The sequence below is a fragment of the Sinohyriopsis cumingii genome, chromosome 1 (genome assembly GCF_028554795.1).
Source record: "Sinohyriopsis cumingii isolate HCF-2022 chromosome 1, ASM2855479v2, whole genome shotgun sequence".
NCBI classification, from domain to species: Eukaryota; Metazoa; Mollusca; class Bivalvia; order Unionida; family Unionidae; genus Sinohyriopsis; species Sinohyriopsis cumingii.
Window position 1 is genome coordinate 72,075,371 of NC_142961.1, and position 16,035 is coordinate 72,091,405.

Below are 16,035 nucleotides of genomic sequence, written 5' to 3' on the forward strand. Positions count from 1 at the left end.
TGTAATAATGTTGGAAGAATACAATTCAATGATCCTTTCTTTACCAGTACTTACAGCTTTCTCTGTTTTAATGGCAAAGAACTTGTGAGTGCCATCTCCAACACCATAAACATATCCGAAAGCTCGAGAGTCTGTCATATCCCGGGAGATGAAGGAGATTTTATGAACAGCATGAGTGTGTTGGACAGCCTGCATGAGAAAATAAGAAACATCCATTAATTGTTGGATTTAATAAAAATTATGTACTGAGCTGAGACTGGGATAAATTGGCAATTCCACGGTAATGGAATTACATTTTGGAAAAAGTACTGCATCAAATACTATTTCTGCTCTTTGAACTAATACCTTACAAATATAAAATTATTTTTGCAATATTTCCTAGAACCATTGTTTATTTTCACTGGCATATTACTGCCAATTATAATGAAATTAATAACTATGGTAACAGAGTTACGTAAAATGGACAATGATATTGGGACATGTTGAAATTCATAGAAGTTCTCTCAATGTATAGTCTGAGCAATTACAGTGTTGTAGGCAATATATGCATCCAATAATGACCTGTGTAAGTACTTCATAATATTGTGCACAGCTTAACAGATCTGTGCAATATTAAATTTAAACATTGGTAATGGAATTACAATATTCAGTAATGGAATCACATTCACCAATTTAGAAAAAAAAACATGTCAAAACACAATTTTACTGAAAATGTTCATGTTCCAATACAATTTTTACGTTAACCAGGCAAAAATTGTATGTAATTAATATTTTCTATAATGTAATTAATCCCTCTAAATGTTGCATTGACAGTCACATTAAACTGAAAACGTCTTCTGCAAATTATTCAACTTTTCACAAAGACATGGTAGGCCAGAGTGTCAAATGTACAAACTGTGACTGCCTCAGGCAGATATAAACAAAAACTATTCAACAGTGAAAATATATATCAAACTTATGTCAGACACTGAATATAACATTCACAAAATCTATAGCAAACACCAGTCCACAAAGTTTGAGATCAAGTTTGAAAGTGTGTACTGAATATTCTCCTTAGGTACCCAATCCACATTTTTTTTTTTCAGGACAAATAAAGAGGTCACTGCTGGTTTGCTTCTTGACAAACCTGACCCAGACTTCACCTTGGCATTTGTCTAATATCTGGCTAACATAGCATTTCACTGAAAACTTTCCAACATATTTTACAAGTACCCTTGAACCAAACTGTAATTTATACGAAACAGTGTTTTGATTTTCAGGCAGGTCATTTGGGAGGTCTTTATCCTCTCAAGCTTTTAGAATACCAATATTATATAATTCTGCCACATCAGATGATGTGGTTATTCATACTTCAATTTCATTGGCTACAGTGCTCAGACACGATGGATAGACTGTGTCCCAGGAATTCCTTTAATACTGATTCACTAAATGTCACGGATGGTAATGTTCTGCTCTATGAATTCATCTGAGCAATAAATCAGCTGTATCTCTGTGCATTTTTCCCATGCAACCGTCATAAAGTCTTGCGACTTCTGGACTTGAGCTTGACCACAAGTACTTGATGCTATACAATTCTCTTAACTTCACCATCTATGCCATCCACTGCAAATTTGCTGTGAATATTAGCAACAAAATTCCAGCTTATGTTTCTTTTTGTACGTGTCAAGTGACTGAAAACAAACTTCTGCTTAAACTCGATAGCATATCCATCTCAGAACACAACAATTTTTTGAAATATATGCATTTTTCTTCAAGATGTTTCAGAATCATATCCAGGACAGTGCAAACAGCAAACTTAGCATGGGTTAGATGATCAGAAACAATCACAATTGAATGGCACTGTCTCTGCTCCAGGCACATATAGTAAAACAGTGAAATCTGACTGCAAGCCCAATATGCTGACTGGATTTTATTCAGGCTTTCTGTGGTGTAATTCTCAGCAAAATCCACCTGAAGAACCAGTCTGTGTGGCTCGGTCTCAACAGACTCTCCTACTTATCTGATGGCTGCTGTTTGTCATTGCTTGATAAAGTGTACATTAAAAAGAAGGGTACCTGACACTTCAGCTCATTCAGGGAGTCTTCAATATTGTTAAATAATTATGTAATTGGAGTGTTTAGGCCAGTGACATAACAAAAGTGTGTATTAGATCTGTAATTCTGTTACCATAATTCCATTGCTAAAACTTTAATTCCATTACCAGACATTTTTAAAAAATTAAAGCAAAAAGCCATAAATATAAATTTTGTGTCATCTGACATCTTAAGTAGTAGCTAGAAAATATATATTTACTTTTTTTTTAAAATTAGCTCTTTCTGCCTTTTATGTGATGTATCCATTTTTTTTAGTAATGGAATTACAGACCTGACAGGTGCTAATAATTGTTGTAATGTTAATTCTATATGCTACTAAATATGTGTTACAAAAATCACATAAATTATTTTACACATGTTGGTTTTCATGTCTCAAAAATAACTGAAGTATCACTTTTCTTTGAAACTTTCTGTCATTAGAAAATAAATTGAAAGTTTTTCATTAATAAATTATCAATCTGGCAGAGTGTAAAAAACTGATTTTTCATCAACAAATATTAAAATTTAATAAAAATTTACATGATTTTCAGTTGCAGCAAGCTTTTATACATTAGGAATAAGTCTTGAACTAAGAATATTTTCCTGGAACTGCCCAAATCTGCAATTTATTTATGCAAATATTAGTATAAAAACATGATGGTGCAATCAAACTTTAGGGAGAACAGGTTCTTTTCTTTGATTCAAAAGTAACAAGTAGACACTTATTAATTATTGTTGATATGTACTAAAGAAACCTAAACTTATTTTGGTCACAATTCTGCAGCTTTAATACAGTTCTCAGCAATCATCTGAAATTCACTATGCTGGTTTGTTTATAACCATCATGTGCCCAACCTAAAAGTAAGATAACTCAAAGAGGTGTATTGTTTCAATCATCTTCAACATATATCATCAGCAGAACACGATTTTTATAAACTCCTTTAATTAACAATTTATTTCCAAAGTCAGACCAGCCAACCCTCACAACAAGACTGTCTCAGTAAGGCAGATGATTTTATTCCATAAATTTGTTCAGTTTTCAATAAGGTGTAACCAAATATCATGTACTGCTATTGTTAAGTTGGAAAACATGAATTTAAAAAATTCAGTATTCGAAACTGATGAGAAAAAATTAAACAATATGTTCAACTGACATGTTTGAAAAGTACATGTCAACCTTATTACCACATGTACAGCTGCACAAACTTCAGTTGCAAAACCAATGCAACTCAATGGCTTGTTGCTATCTCTTAGCATGACAGAGTTCTTGGATTTTTTTTTTATTTCACATGAAGACGGCAATCATATATCCTGCCACAAATCAATGAAGGTAATTGTGTCCATTTCTGCTTTTATTCACAAGAATCTGAATATTAATTTTTATTTTTTTGTACTGATAATTATCATATTTAAGAGGCCTATTTTCTCATTCATCTTCAACATGTATCGCTTGCAGAACACAATTTTTATAAACTCCTATAATCAAATGTTTTATTATGCTGATGCTCTGCATGAAATAATATGTGCAGTTTAAAGCGTATGAGGTACTACAGTAAAGTTAGTCTGGTTCCCTGACTATGGGATCTGACCATGAATTGAATATTGTAAGCCAATCAATTTATCACTTTCATTTTATTGGAATCTTTTGATCAGTAATATTTCAATCATAGTAACAGCTTTAGTTAATTTAAAGCTGCAGATGATTATAAGCTTTTGTGGGCTCTCAGAACCAAAAAGAAAATGATTGTGTGTGTGTGATTTGGATTTTTAACGTAGCTTTAACAGTATTTCAGTCATATTTCTATGATGTCTGTAGTGCGAGTTTATACTGATATCTAGTACTGGGGCATCATGCCGCAGACATGTCGCACGATGTCGCACCCGGTCACATTATCCTGACACCAGGACAACCATTCCTAACACTAACCTCTTAATGCTGAGCACCCAGTAAGGCAGCTGTTAGTACTATTTTTGTAAGTCTTTGGTATGATTTGGCCGGGGATCAAACCCATGACCTCCCACATCCAAGGCGGACACTCTAACCCCTATGCCATCGGAGCAAACATTAGATATGCCATTAAGTCAGAGGTATCAGAAAAGATGCACTGCAAAGGGCTTAGTCCACAACAATTTGCTCCACACTGCTTTAAATTAAAGAACCTGTATTGGAGGAAACCAAAGTTAAAAGACTGATATTCAGAAGCTGTAACTCCTCTAAATAATGATATGGAAGTCTTGAAATAATGTTCCTTCAAGATTACATAAATACAAGCAAACTTCCCATGTTAAGAAAAATTGTCTAATTGATAGACAAAAGCCAAAATTTAATCCAAAATGGAGATTTGACGCAAAGGCCTATGAAATAATGTTCACATCAAATTACATCAGAATACATTAATGGTTCATAAGCTATGCTGATTATAAACAACATCAGACAGGAAGTAGATTGAAAAGGGCTGCAACTCTGTCCAAAATGATGTGGATGACACAAAACCTATAAAATTCACATTTAGGTCTAAAGGACAATATTTTTACCATATTTAATATTAAAAAAATACTGAACAGATCTTCAGCTATAGTGACTAAAAACAATATTACATAATTCCTGTCAAGACAAGAATATACCTGACAAGGGACATAATTCTGTACTAAAAGACAAGGTCAAACATTTAGAAGGACCATGCAAATCTAAGAAACATTGTTTACACCAAATTGCAACAGAATAAGTTGAATGGTTCATGACCTATGCTGGTTACAAGCAACATGCCAAGCAAACATGTGAAGTTACAAGTCAAAAGCTATCTGTCAGATTGGAACCATTTTTAATTCAAACCAACTACTGGTATACATCATTATTCAGTGAGAAACCCCATGCTGATATGACCATTCACTAAGGTAAAATAGTGATAACAAGATCTTTTATAGATAGTCACTGTGAGAGGCATATGGATAATGCTATGTGGTATATCAAATTTTGTTGTCTAAGTAATCGTCATTTCTTATAATACTAATAATATTCCTCACCTGAGTTCTGACATCAATTATCTTGATCCCTTCTAAAGACACGTTGATGACTATCTTCGATTTATGTACTCCTGATATCTTTATAGCTATTTTTAGACGGTGCATAGATTCCTGGCACATCTTGTCACCACGAGCACTTGGTACATTGTCAATACCAATTAACTTGGCATTAAAGTTAATTCCAGGATTTTCAAAGCGAGCAGGGTCATTTTTCAGGTCTGAAAGAAAAAGATAATGAACTTTGTCCAAGAATGATTACATTAACCTCTACTACATGTACAAAAATCAACAGCGGAATAGATGACCCAGACCGGGATTTCATGGGCAAAACCTATGTTTGGATTTAGGGATAAGACTTGAGTACTCAGGCTGAATGAAACTGAAGCCTACTAGTATTTGAGTTAAGCCTGTCAAATGTCCAAACCTAAGAATTGGACTCGATGAATCTAGGAAGAAATGAAACATTACATCAGTTATTTTCAAAAAGCAAATTTACAGTAAGTTTAAGTCTGTCAATACCAAAATGTGACCACCCCGATCTTGAATTAATAAAGTAAAACTGACTCCAACTGAACTCTCTTTCTGTTAATCATATATACACTGTGGAGCCTCATTAATCTGGATACCTTCATTCCCAGTAAATGTGTCCGGATTAGTGAGTTTTTACTTTACAATGTGCTCATGCCATGTATTTGCTAGCTGTACAGGTATATTCAATGACCTTTGAAATAAATAAATACAACTATTGACTTATATTTATTTCACTTTATTATAACATGCACTTGTACATAAAAATAAGTTTAAGCAATTACTGGCAAATCTTTTTTATGCAGGCTGGTACTTATATTCTTCAATGCTTGCTCCAGGGGCACCAGCAGAATCGGAGGAGTGGGGCAAATGTAGTCAACCAACGATTTTACATATGTGCACCTCCAGGCATTCTCCTGTAAACTACAGGGATAGCAGTTTCCATTCTGTTGTGTGTGTGTGTGTGTGTGTCTATCTATATATATATATATATATATATATATATATATATATATATATATATATATATATATATATATATATATATATATATATATATATTAAAGATACAGTAAGTACATTACTTACTTTTCACACTAACTGAAGTGCTGCTGAGAACACTATTAGCTCCCTGCCAGGTTTGAGCCGCAAGATAATGTGGTGTAGCACCTACAAACAAGTAGGGTGCTTACAGTCAAAACTCTCAGGTCAAACAGCAGATAACCACATAAAAAAACTGAACAACTTTAATTATAATCAAGCTGATTTATTTGACTTTTTTTATAACACCTACAAGAGGCATAATCATAATGTAATCCTTGGATTCATTTATTTTTTTGGAAGCAGCATTTAAATAGTTTTGCAATTAACTTTTATGAAGTAATGCAGGCATGTGAAACCTACAGCCCATGGGTCACATCTGGACCCCAGTCGAGTTTTATCCACTTATTTATATCATAAAGTGTTGCTTTAAAAACTGTGTATCTAGCCCATTCCTGGAGGAAGAAGCACATGGCTGATGTAATGTTAAGGTGTTCAAAAGTAATGTTTCTTGCTTTTGTTTTTGTTGCTGTATAGGTTTATTTAGGTGATACACCTGTCTTGACAGACCACAATCCAATTCCCAGATAGTGGCTAACCAAAGATGTGACTACCTGATTGCTGACCTACTTCAATATCCTTGTAAAATCACCACAATCTCAACTAGCACCCACCTTTCTTGCTCCATACTTTTTTCATAGCATTGTTATTTGTGGTGGAAGTTGTTATGGTAGAAGTGGTGGAGGAATCCCCATAGGTGTAACTATCCAATGAACTGTAAATGTCTGAGGATGACATGATCACTAGCTTGAATACTGCTTAAATTCTGCAAGAAAAAAGAGGAACAATTAAGTAAACACTTCAAGTACAGGGTTAAACTGCCTAAATAAGATGCAGAAAACAATTTCAGAACTTTTCAAAAAATGTTTAAAATTGGGGAGGGGGGTTTAATTGCTAGGGAATAGTCATAAAAAAAAACAAGGATGGTCAGCCGACAAGAAATACACATTTTGGGGGCCTTAACCAATGAGGCTGTGCAGCTTTAATAGGGTCAAAGGGTGATGTATGCACTATATTGGGTGTTCTTAAAATTAGTTCAAAATGCGTAAAATTTAAATATTTAATGCCAAAATGTAATATCTTAGGATTTAACTAGTACATGTAATTTCATTAGTTAAATTTGCATTTCATTCTTTCGTTTTTCAATAAGTCTCGCTTTTATACTGCCACCTTTTTGTACATGTCATCTCAAGAAATACATAATGATTGGTGAAGCTACCTGTCACACAGAGAAAGTCAATATCTATGGACCAACTACTTTAAAGCTGACCTTTCAACCATCAAACCAAACATGATTTGTATCCATTTTGTTTCCAAAATGCAGAAATTATAACATGCCACGAAAGATTCAACATCAAGGTCTGAACTAATCCAAAACATTTTTAAAAAAGGACTAAATCTTCCATACAAGAAGTAAAACTTGACAAGATGTTTTTGCTTAACTTTAGACCTTGAGACCCTAACCTGAATTGATAGTGCAGCACAGAAAAGTCTCCTTCCATAAGCTAAACTGTATATCAATGTGGTCATACAGGCGCATTTATTCGAATGAAATTAAATAATTGTTATAAAATTTAATATTAAAATAGTCTTTAAAACAGTCTATTTGGTCTTGATTGTTGAATGCTCTGTACCTAAAATTTCACTGAAGAATGTTCAGATGAAAATTACTGATCACTGTGGACTTTAACTATGGCGTCATAGCAACAACATTTAATCCGGTTTGTACTGGATCACAAATTCAGGTTGACCTCATCCAAAAACAAAAACACAATTTAACATTGATTTTTCCTGCATTTCTTAAGAGCTTACTGATAATGATCTTCCTAAGGAATCTGTATATATAAGGATCCAAAGAAAGTGAATAATTGCCATTTAAAGGTACAGTGTGACCCACTATAGCAAGCTCTTATAACATGAAATTTGGATATAACATAATTGTGACTCACTAAAATTCCATATGCAGGTATCTTTCTTGTACATGAAGAATATTTTTTTCTTCTTAAAATTATGAGAGAAAAAAGAATGTGTAAAAGTTGACTATCGTTTTGGGGACGAGATCATGTAACTCTAATATGACAATCATGATGTGGATCCTGAAATTTCGTACACATGTACTTTTCCCATACATGAAAAAATATTTTGTCTTTTTAAAAGTATGAAAAATAACGTGTAAAAAGCTTATGCAGGGATTGGGTTGGGCTTCACCAATGTTGCAAACTGCTTTTTTCCCCCCTCTAATTGGCAACACCATATGGCAAGTTTCGTTTTTTGTGACAACATTGTTGGCTGTATAAACTTTTATGTACAACTTGGGCTTGGAATGGAAAACTTCAAATGTACCGTGAAAGGAAGCTGCAAACTTGGATTAAAATGCATTAGAATCTATCTATTGTTACTTAATATCTTTGTTCATATTGACAAACCATCTTAACAGTGCACTGTTACGACATAATCCACTTACGCTGACATCTGGCCTGTAGTATGCTGTGATATACTCAAATATTCATGTTACACAACAGGACTATCTACAATCAACCAACCTTTCAAGGCAAGATAATTAACGACTACAATTGACCAAACGACATATTTTTATTAAAATACACCTAAAGAAATACTTTTGCTGAAACGTCAAAGAAAACTTACTACCTTGGAAACACTTATCATTCTGTATAAATACTACATAAAAAACAAATGTCAGTCTCAATCAATGTTCAACAATTACTTGACATTGCCACCAGAATAACAAACAAGCATTTGCTTGGTCTTCCAAAATTGTTCTTAAGTAGTGACTTCAACATACACCCTTCATGAAAACAAGCCTACTACAATCATCAATATAAAATGGCAGCTTTTATCAAAAGAAGACAGCATCAAACTTAAATAAATGCAATGGAATCTGATAGTTGCATTTTCCAAAGTTACTGGAAGATGTTTATTTTGCCATAAAAGTATTCTTTTTGCAGGAAAAAGTATATGCTTATGATCGATACAAATAGCTGCTTATAAGTGCAAATTAAATTTCCGATCTTTCGAAACCACAGATATCTAACTGTCAAGTTACTTTTTAATTTGTTCATTTCCATATGAATAGCCTCATCCTCAGGGTAGCCTCGGCAGGATGATAGTTGTCTCCAACAGACCAAAATCTAGCTCAATTTAAGTACATGTACATGTAGCACGTAAACAACTATAGCTGTGTGCTACTGATGACAAAATATTGTAGTGAATTTTTTAAGTGGCAAATGTTTGTGGACAATGGGATATATCTCAAATGAGGACTATCACTTTTACGTTATTTTTGTTTTCTAATGGGATGCAACTGATACATGAATTTTATAATGTGATCTATACTAGGCTGCATGGATTTTATCATTATACATGTACAGTACTAAATGCATTACGGACTGTACTACACAGATGTAAGTTGTCAATATGAAAGTTATTTTCAACTAGTTTTGTTTTCATTCATTCCAAAGCACATATTTTTACATATGCATCATTTTCTTCAGATAGGTGACTTGGTTGGTTATAACATGCTTCGGTCAATAACATGGTCAGGTTCTATGGACCCCAACCATCATGTTATAGCCAGGGGGCACACCATATGTGCAATCAAAATTCTCAAAAAAGGATGGCCATTACTGACATAGCTCTAAATGCCTACATGACCTGTAAGACTTGCTATATATTAAAATGCAATAAGAGCAACAATGAAAGGTTCTTTGAAACTGACATAATTACAACCCTTCAAATGTCACCTAAAGTTGTTAAGTACAAAAACCTAGTAATTTTGTTTCTTGACTTCTGTTGGTTTTAATGACACATTTAAAACATTATTGACTATATCATACCAACCCTTCATATGATCACCTGATACTTTGGGAATGACCAAGAGATAAGACTGAACAATCTGAATTAGTTTCTACTTGGATCTTGCATATATTTACATAATTTCCACTTCCTTATATTCTCTTTCATTTGTTTATGTACAAACAAAACACACAAGTTTCTTATTATACAGTATTTTATTTTTTAAATATAAAGGAACGTAGTAACACAAATCAATATAAAACAGAACTGTGGATACAGAATATACATTGTATGACTAGTGGCATATACTGCCTGCCACATGGCTGGCTACCCTTTTATGTTTGGGAATTGAGAATGGGCCTGATGTGCCCTCCTGCATCTCGTGAGCTGAAAATTGGACCTTGTATCTACAGATCTGACACATTTCTGTCTTTGTCTTTGTTTTCTTTGTCCTTTATAGGCTACCTAAACTTATTTGGAACTGCACAGTCAGGATTGTGCTGATGTGCAATACATATACTGCTGGCAAAATCACCACACACCTTGGATTTCACTCGTAAAGTTCAAAACTGTCAAAGGCATGGATATTATGAAGAGTCCAAGCATTCAAAAAGAAACATTCAATTAACATACAATATTTCATCGAACATGGATGCTCCATCAAACCTGGCTGAAATCAACCAAGTGCAAAACTTAACCAAGGTGAGATAGACATACAGTTATGTTCAACACTCAAAGCACCTACCATTTTTCTGGTGCAGCATCATGACAAAATTTTGCATTTTATCCCAAAATGTGGATGCAAACACAGAAAGAATATTTTTATTGTATTCAATATACACAAACATTTTACAAAGTTAGTCAAACATTTTCAATACGTCTTGCATTTATTATGAAGACAGCATAGTGTTACGTCTCTATGGTCTTAAACTAATTAACAGAAAAACTAAAATGTTTCTCTAAACTTCACACAAAATTTATTTCCCTAAAGTTAACATTTAAAAAGAACTTACAGTATTATGAATTAAAACTAAATGTCCTTATTTCAGAAGTGTGGAGTGTTCCCAAAAAATTCCATGTGTTGAATGTAATGTTATACCAATAGCCCTGAATAAATTGATATGCGAACAATCTTCATGCATCAAATATACAATCAAGAATGTCTCTGAACGAATTCACAATAATACCAAAATAGTGTTTTGTCCAAAATGTCAATGTGCACTTTGGAATTCCAATGAATAATTTGAACAAACGACTCCTAACAGATTATAATTGAACACAACTAAAGTACTGAAAGAGAGGAGTGAAGAATTTTTTTTTACATCAGAACCATATATAAAAACCCAAGACACAACAAAATGACCATGATGTTGATCATTTTCGCATCAAATTTATAAACAAGTCTGCGTGGAGCACATTCTAAATTTTGTCAAAAGGGATAGATCTTTAACTCAAATAGCAGTAAAACACCTATTTATAACTTACAAACATGGCAAAAAGTTGGTAGACCATTGAATTTCCAAGGTAAAATCCAAGGTATTGAACTTAAATCCAAAAAATTCCCTTGGTCAAGTGGGCCCAAACTCTAACCATCAGTTACAGACAAAAGTTAAGCACACAATACAAACTAAATATATGTCACAACAGTGTATACGGAAGTGCATTTCTGCTTAATATTGACTCACCAAAAGATGCTAAATCATTACAATCTATGTGATCAGATACACGCTGAGTGCATATTTAGAATGATAGTAGATTTATTCAATAATTACTTGAAAACTAAAAAGCAGCTTTATCAAATTTATGAATCAGCAGCAGAGGGGGCGAATCCGACATTTTGTCCAATCGTCATTTGGCTTAATTAATACCTTCTGCACTCAGCGGATCCAGCGTCGTCAGCGCCTGGTAAAAAAAAACGACGTCGTCGTCGGGGGGGCAAATCAAACGTCATTTAGTTTAATATACCTTCTGCACTCAGCGATCCCAGCGCTGTCAGCGTCGGGTAAAAAAGCGCGACAACCGCGTCGATGTCATCGCCCCCTCTGCTGCTAAGGGGCTATTTACAATAAAAGTCTTTATGATCTTACAATTTAACCGAATATTTGGTCAAGTCCGATACGATATCGTGTCCGAGGATCATGTAAATTTATCGTCACAATACCATGTGGGGTCGACTGAGCATGACTAAAAAAGTTTCGAAAAACATTAAAGTCCATGTCACCGCCGCACCATGTCTGCCAAATATTTCGTAGCGTGTGTGTATCAATGCCGTTGAATACAGCAAGAATATTACAGTTGTCTCTGATTACTTTTGGAATCTGAGTGTATCGTTGAGTGACATATATCACGTCAGTGTTTTTATGCCTGCCTCTGGAAAATATCCTAGCTGGGTTTTTTTGATTGTCCTACATAACATCATCGTACACGACTAGATTGTTAACGTCGCCATCAATATCATCGATACCTGGTGCATCATTGATATCTGTAATAAACTCAATAACATTTTTTTCAGCGATCGCTGATGCATTCTCGTTAAAATCTTTCAACACCTCGTAGCATCGTTGATCATCTACGCTAGGGGCGATTAAATACAACTTATCCCATTCATCCATCTCATTATTAAATTAAGTAACGATTGCGTCTTGCCGGATCCAGATGGTCCGATGATAATCATCCGAATCGAGTTTGGTAACGCTGCAACATGCTTAACTGGTTCTCTTGTTTTAGTCGCCGAAAAATCAATTATATTCATATCTCTATACATAAATTATGGATCTATATTGTGTAAAGTGTAGAGTGCGTACTGGCACAAATGATATGACAACCGTTACAACAAGAAATAACAGATCAGCACTTGCTGGTAAGTGTGTACAATGCGGTATAAAGAAATTTAGATTTATTTCTATTAGACCCGGGGATGTTTTAAAAAAAAGCGAGGAGGTGATATTGCAGCCAAATTGGCAAAACTCCCCGGAACACCGTGGGCAAAGTATCCAGGAGAAAAGCACCTCCCAGGATATAGCTACTGTGGCCCCGGAACACGATTAGATATCAGACTCGATGATCAAAATCAGCCCAAACCCGGTGAGTATCCAATAAACGCTATCGATAAGGCGTGTCATGCTCATGATGTTGCTTACTACAAAAGTAGCGATCTGCAACAGCGTCATATCGCGGACGTAAAATTAATTCACGCGTTAAATGCTATTCCTGATAAATCCTTCAAAGAAAAATTGGCCTCATGGTTGGTAAAATCGGCTATGAAAGGTAAATTAATGATGGGCGCTGGTAATTAATAACAACATGGAATCCATCTATTATTCTCCGAGAGGATACTGGAAGGGGAAGGCCGCAATTGGTAAGCTTGCAAGCGCTGCAAAGGTAACAAAGACCACTGCGGCTAATTGGTTATTCAAACAGGCTATATGGCAAATTTATCTACCACCGCCTAAACAAATCAACTTCTCGCGCTTTGATGTCAGCGTACCTAATGAAGTTCATCAGGCTGATATACTATTTCTGCCGCATGACAACGGTTACAAATACGTGCTAACTGTAGTTGATGTTGCGAGTCGATACAAACAAGCGGAGACGTTGAAAACAAAGTCAGCAACTGAAGTAGCCAGTGCGTTTGAAAGAATTTATCGAAGAGGTCCTCTGCGCTGGCCAAATCTATTACAAGTTGATCCTGGTAGTGAATTTCGCGGCGCTGTTTTATCAACGCTGAAACATCATAGCGTTGCGATACGACGAGGTCATACTGCGCTACATCGTGATCAGGCAATTGTTGAACGATTCAATCGGACTCTTGCTGAACGGTTATTTGGATATCAATACGCAAAAGAATTTATCCAAGAAAAACGATCTCGTGAATGGGTCAAAAGGTTGCCAGGCGTAATTGCAGCGTTAAATAACGAGATTACCCGAGCAATCAACATGAAGCCCAGCGACGCAATTAAAAAAAAGTATATACCCGGAAGATCAAAAATAAATAGCGTTTCCAAGCCGATTCTTGGCGATGTCACTGTTAGATATCTATATGAACCAGGAGAGCTTGAAGGCGGTAAAAAAAGAGCTACTGATCCTATCTGGAGTGTTACCACACATAACATATCAACGATAACACGATCAACTGGTAGACCACCGATCTATAGACTGGATTCAACTGCCCCACAGCGGGGGTTTACACGCGAGCAACTACAAGTGATACCTGACGATACTCAATTACCCCCGCGTGGTCTTAACTAGCGCCGTTGCGTCTATTGCACTCAAGACAGGTCAACCTCACATTGTTTTTGACATGACTGAGACTGTTATCGATCCTGTCCACGGTAAATTGGCGAGCGTCTTTATCCGAATAACGCCAGCGCATTACACAATTACAACTTGCGCAGTGATTATTCTGTTGTTGTCGTAACGCAATTATTAATTCGGCATCAATATCAAAACGCCGCTGTTTTTTTTTATCCTGTTGGCGGTAACCTGAGAGTTTTCTATCAATGACGCTTGCATCGATGATGTCGTTGGTGACTTTGTCGGTGACTTTGTCACTGACTCCGTCAGCAACAATTCTTCGAAGCTGATTTATCCTCCGTACTCGGGACACTGCAAGATAGACTAGATTTGACCATTCGATGCGATTATCAACTATCCAAACAATTGTGTCCGTGATGGTTAGTCCCTGCGAGGAATGTATTGTCGTTGCATATCCTAGCGTCCACGGGGACTTATCAGCACGTAGCGCGTCCTCGACGACGCTGATATCAACGAGCACGATATCATTCAGCACAAGAATTTGTTTTTTTGTCCCTGACGCTGTTGGGCCTGGAATTTCAACTTCAATGTTTTGCCGCCGTGTATCCGCGGGTCTATAACATAACGGCACTGGGCGCGTTGGAAACTTTTCCTTATGCAACGTAAACAACTTTTGCTGAAGTGTGTCTCTGACTATCTTTCTACTCGCTACAATCAAATCGTTTGGTCTCCATGTTTCCCAGAATTTATTTAACGGCGTTTCCGGAATCACCTCGCGGATTATTTCACATTGAATTCTATCCGGCTGTAATCTGATTAATTTTTTAACCTCGCGCAGTTGTTCATCAAGTGCTCGGTAATCAGTATCGGTTTCTTCATAACAGTCCACAAAACCCTTTAACCAATCATGTGGGCCCTCGCCGACAAATGGTGGTGGTTGACCATGATCCCCGCACATTATCACCGCTGTATTCGCGCGCAGCAACCACTCAAGAAACATTTGTAAAACATCTAACGAAACAGTACATATCTCATCCCAGATGATAACCTCAGGAATAAATTTTTCACCCATTCGATCAGGAGTCCACTCACCGCCGCTGTATCGAAAAAAGCTGTGATAAGTAACGGCGTCAACATTTCGTTGTTTTATCTCTCGCGCTAGTCTATGGGTCGGTGTAAGCACGATTATACTTGCCCGCGTTCGAAATAATTCAATTGCCCGAGTCGTCTTTCCTGACCCGCCACAGCCGCTTAAATAAACTGTTTTATGTCTACAAATTGGATCAGAACACGGTGGTGCATTAGACCACTCTGACAATTTATCACCGCGTAGGTAGTTGTTCTCAACGGTGACATCTGCTGACGGGGAATAATCGCGTCGTATTTCATTTTTAATTCTCCATGTACCCCAACTCTCGTCCGGACTAGTAAACTCGGCTATGTTTTCCTTATACTTCACGTCAATATAAAATGAATCAACGGCTACTCTAACCGCGGTGTCGGGAAATCTATTTATCATCGAGAATAAATTGATAGCGGCGTAACCCAGCATAGACGCCCTCAAATGCGGGTATGCTGGGCTGTCTCCATCGCTGTAGGTAACAACTGTACCCAACCTTGTTCCATTGGACAAGAAAGCTGTTTTGCAGTTTACGTATCTATTTTTCGCCACTGCGTCCTTGATTACGAAATCATATTCTGCGTCATCTATAACCAGCCGTGAGCAATATCGTTTGTAGTCGCA

At 36.0% G+C, this 16,035-nt stretch overlaps 1 protein-coding gene across 7 annotated transcripts in view; it reads right to left on the reverse strand.

Annotated features, from left to right (window-relative positions):
- Positions 1 to 16,035, reverse strand: part of LOC149807105 (uncharacterized) — a 118,686-nt gene that overhangs the window by 54,885 nt on the left and 47,766 nt on the right. For 6 of the 7 annotated variants that reach the window (XM_089962032.1, XM_089962048.1, XM_089962000.1 and 3 more), the window contains exons 2-5: positions 6,839 to 6,990; positions 6,213 to 6,293; positions 5,097 to 5,314; positions 55 to 189 (exon numbers count right to left, since the gene is read on the reverse strand). In XM_089962032.1, coding sequence (XP_089818158.1) covers positions 55 to 189; positions 5,097 to 5,314; positions 6,213 to 6,293; positions 6,839 to 6,962 — 558 coding nt within the window. In that variant the 5' untranslated portion in view covers positions 6,963 to 6,990. The remainder of the gene's footprint in view (positions 1 to 54; positions 190 to 5,096; positions 5,315 to 6,212; positions 6,294 to 6,838; positions 6,991 to 16,035) is intronic. The other variant, XM_089962041.1, reaches the window with a different exon arrangement.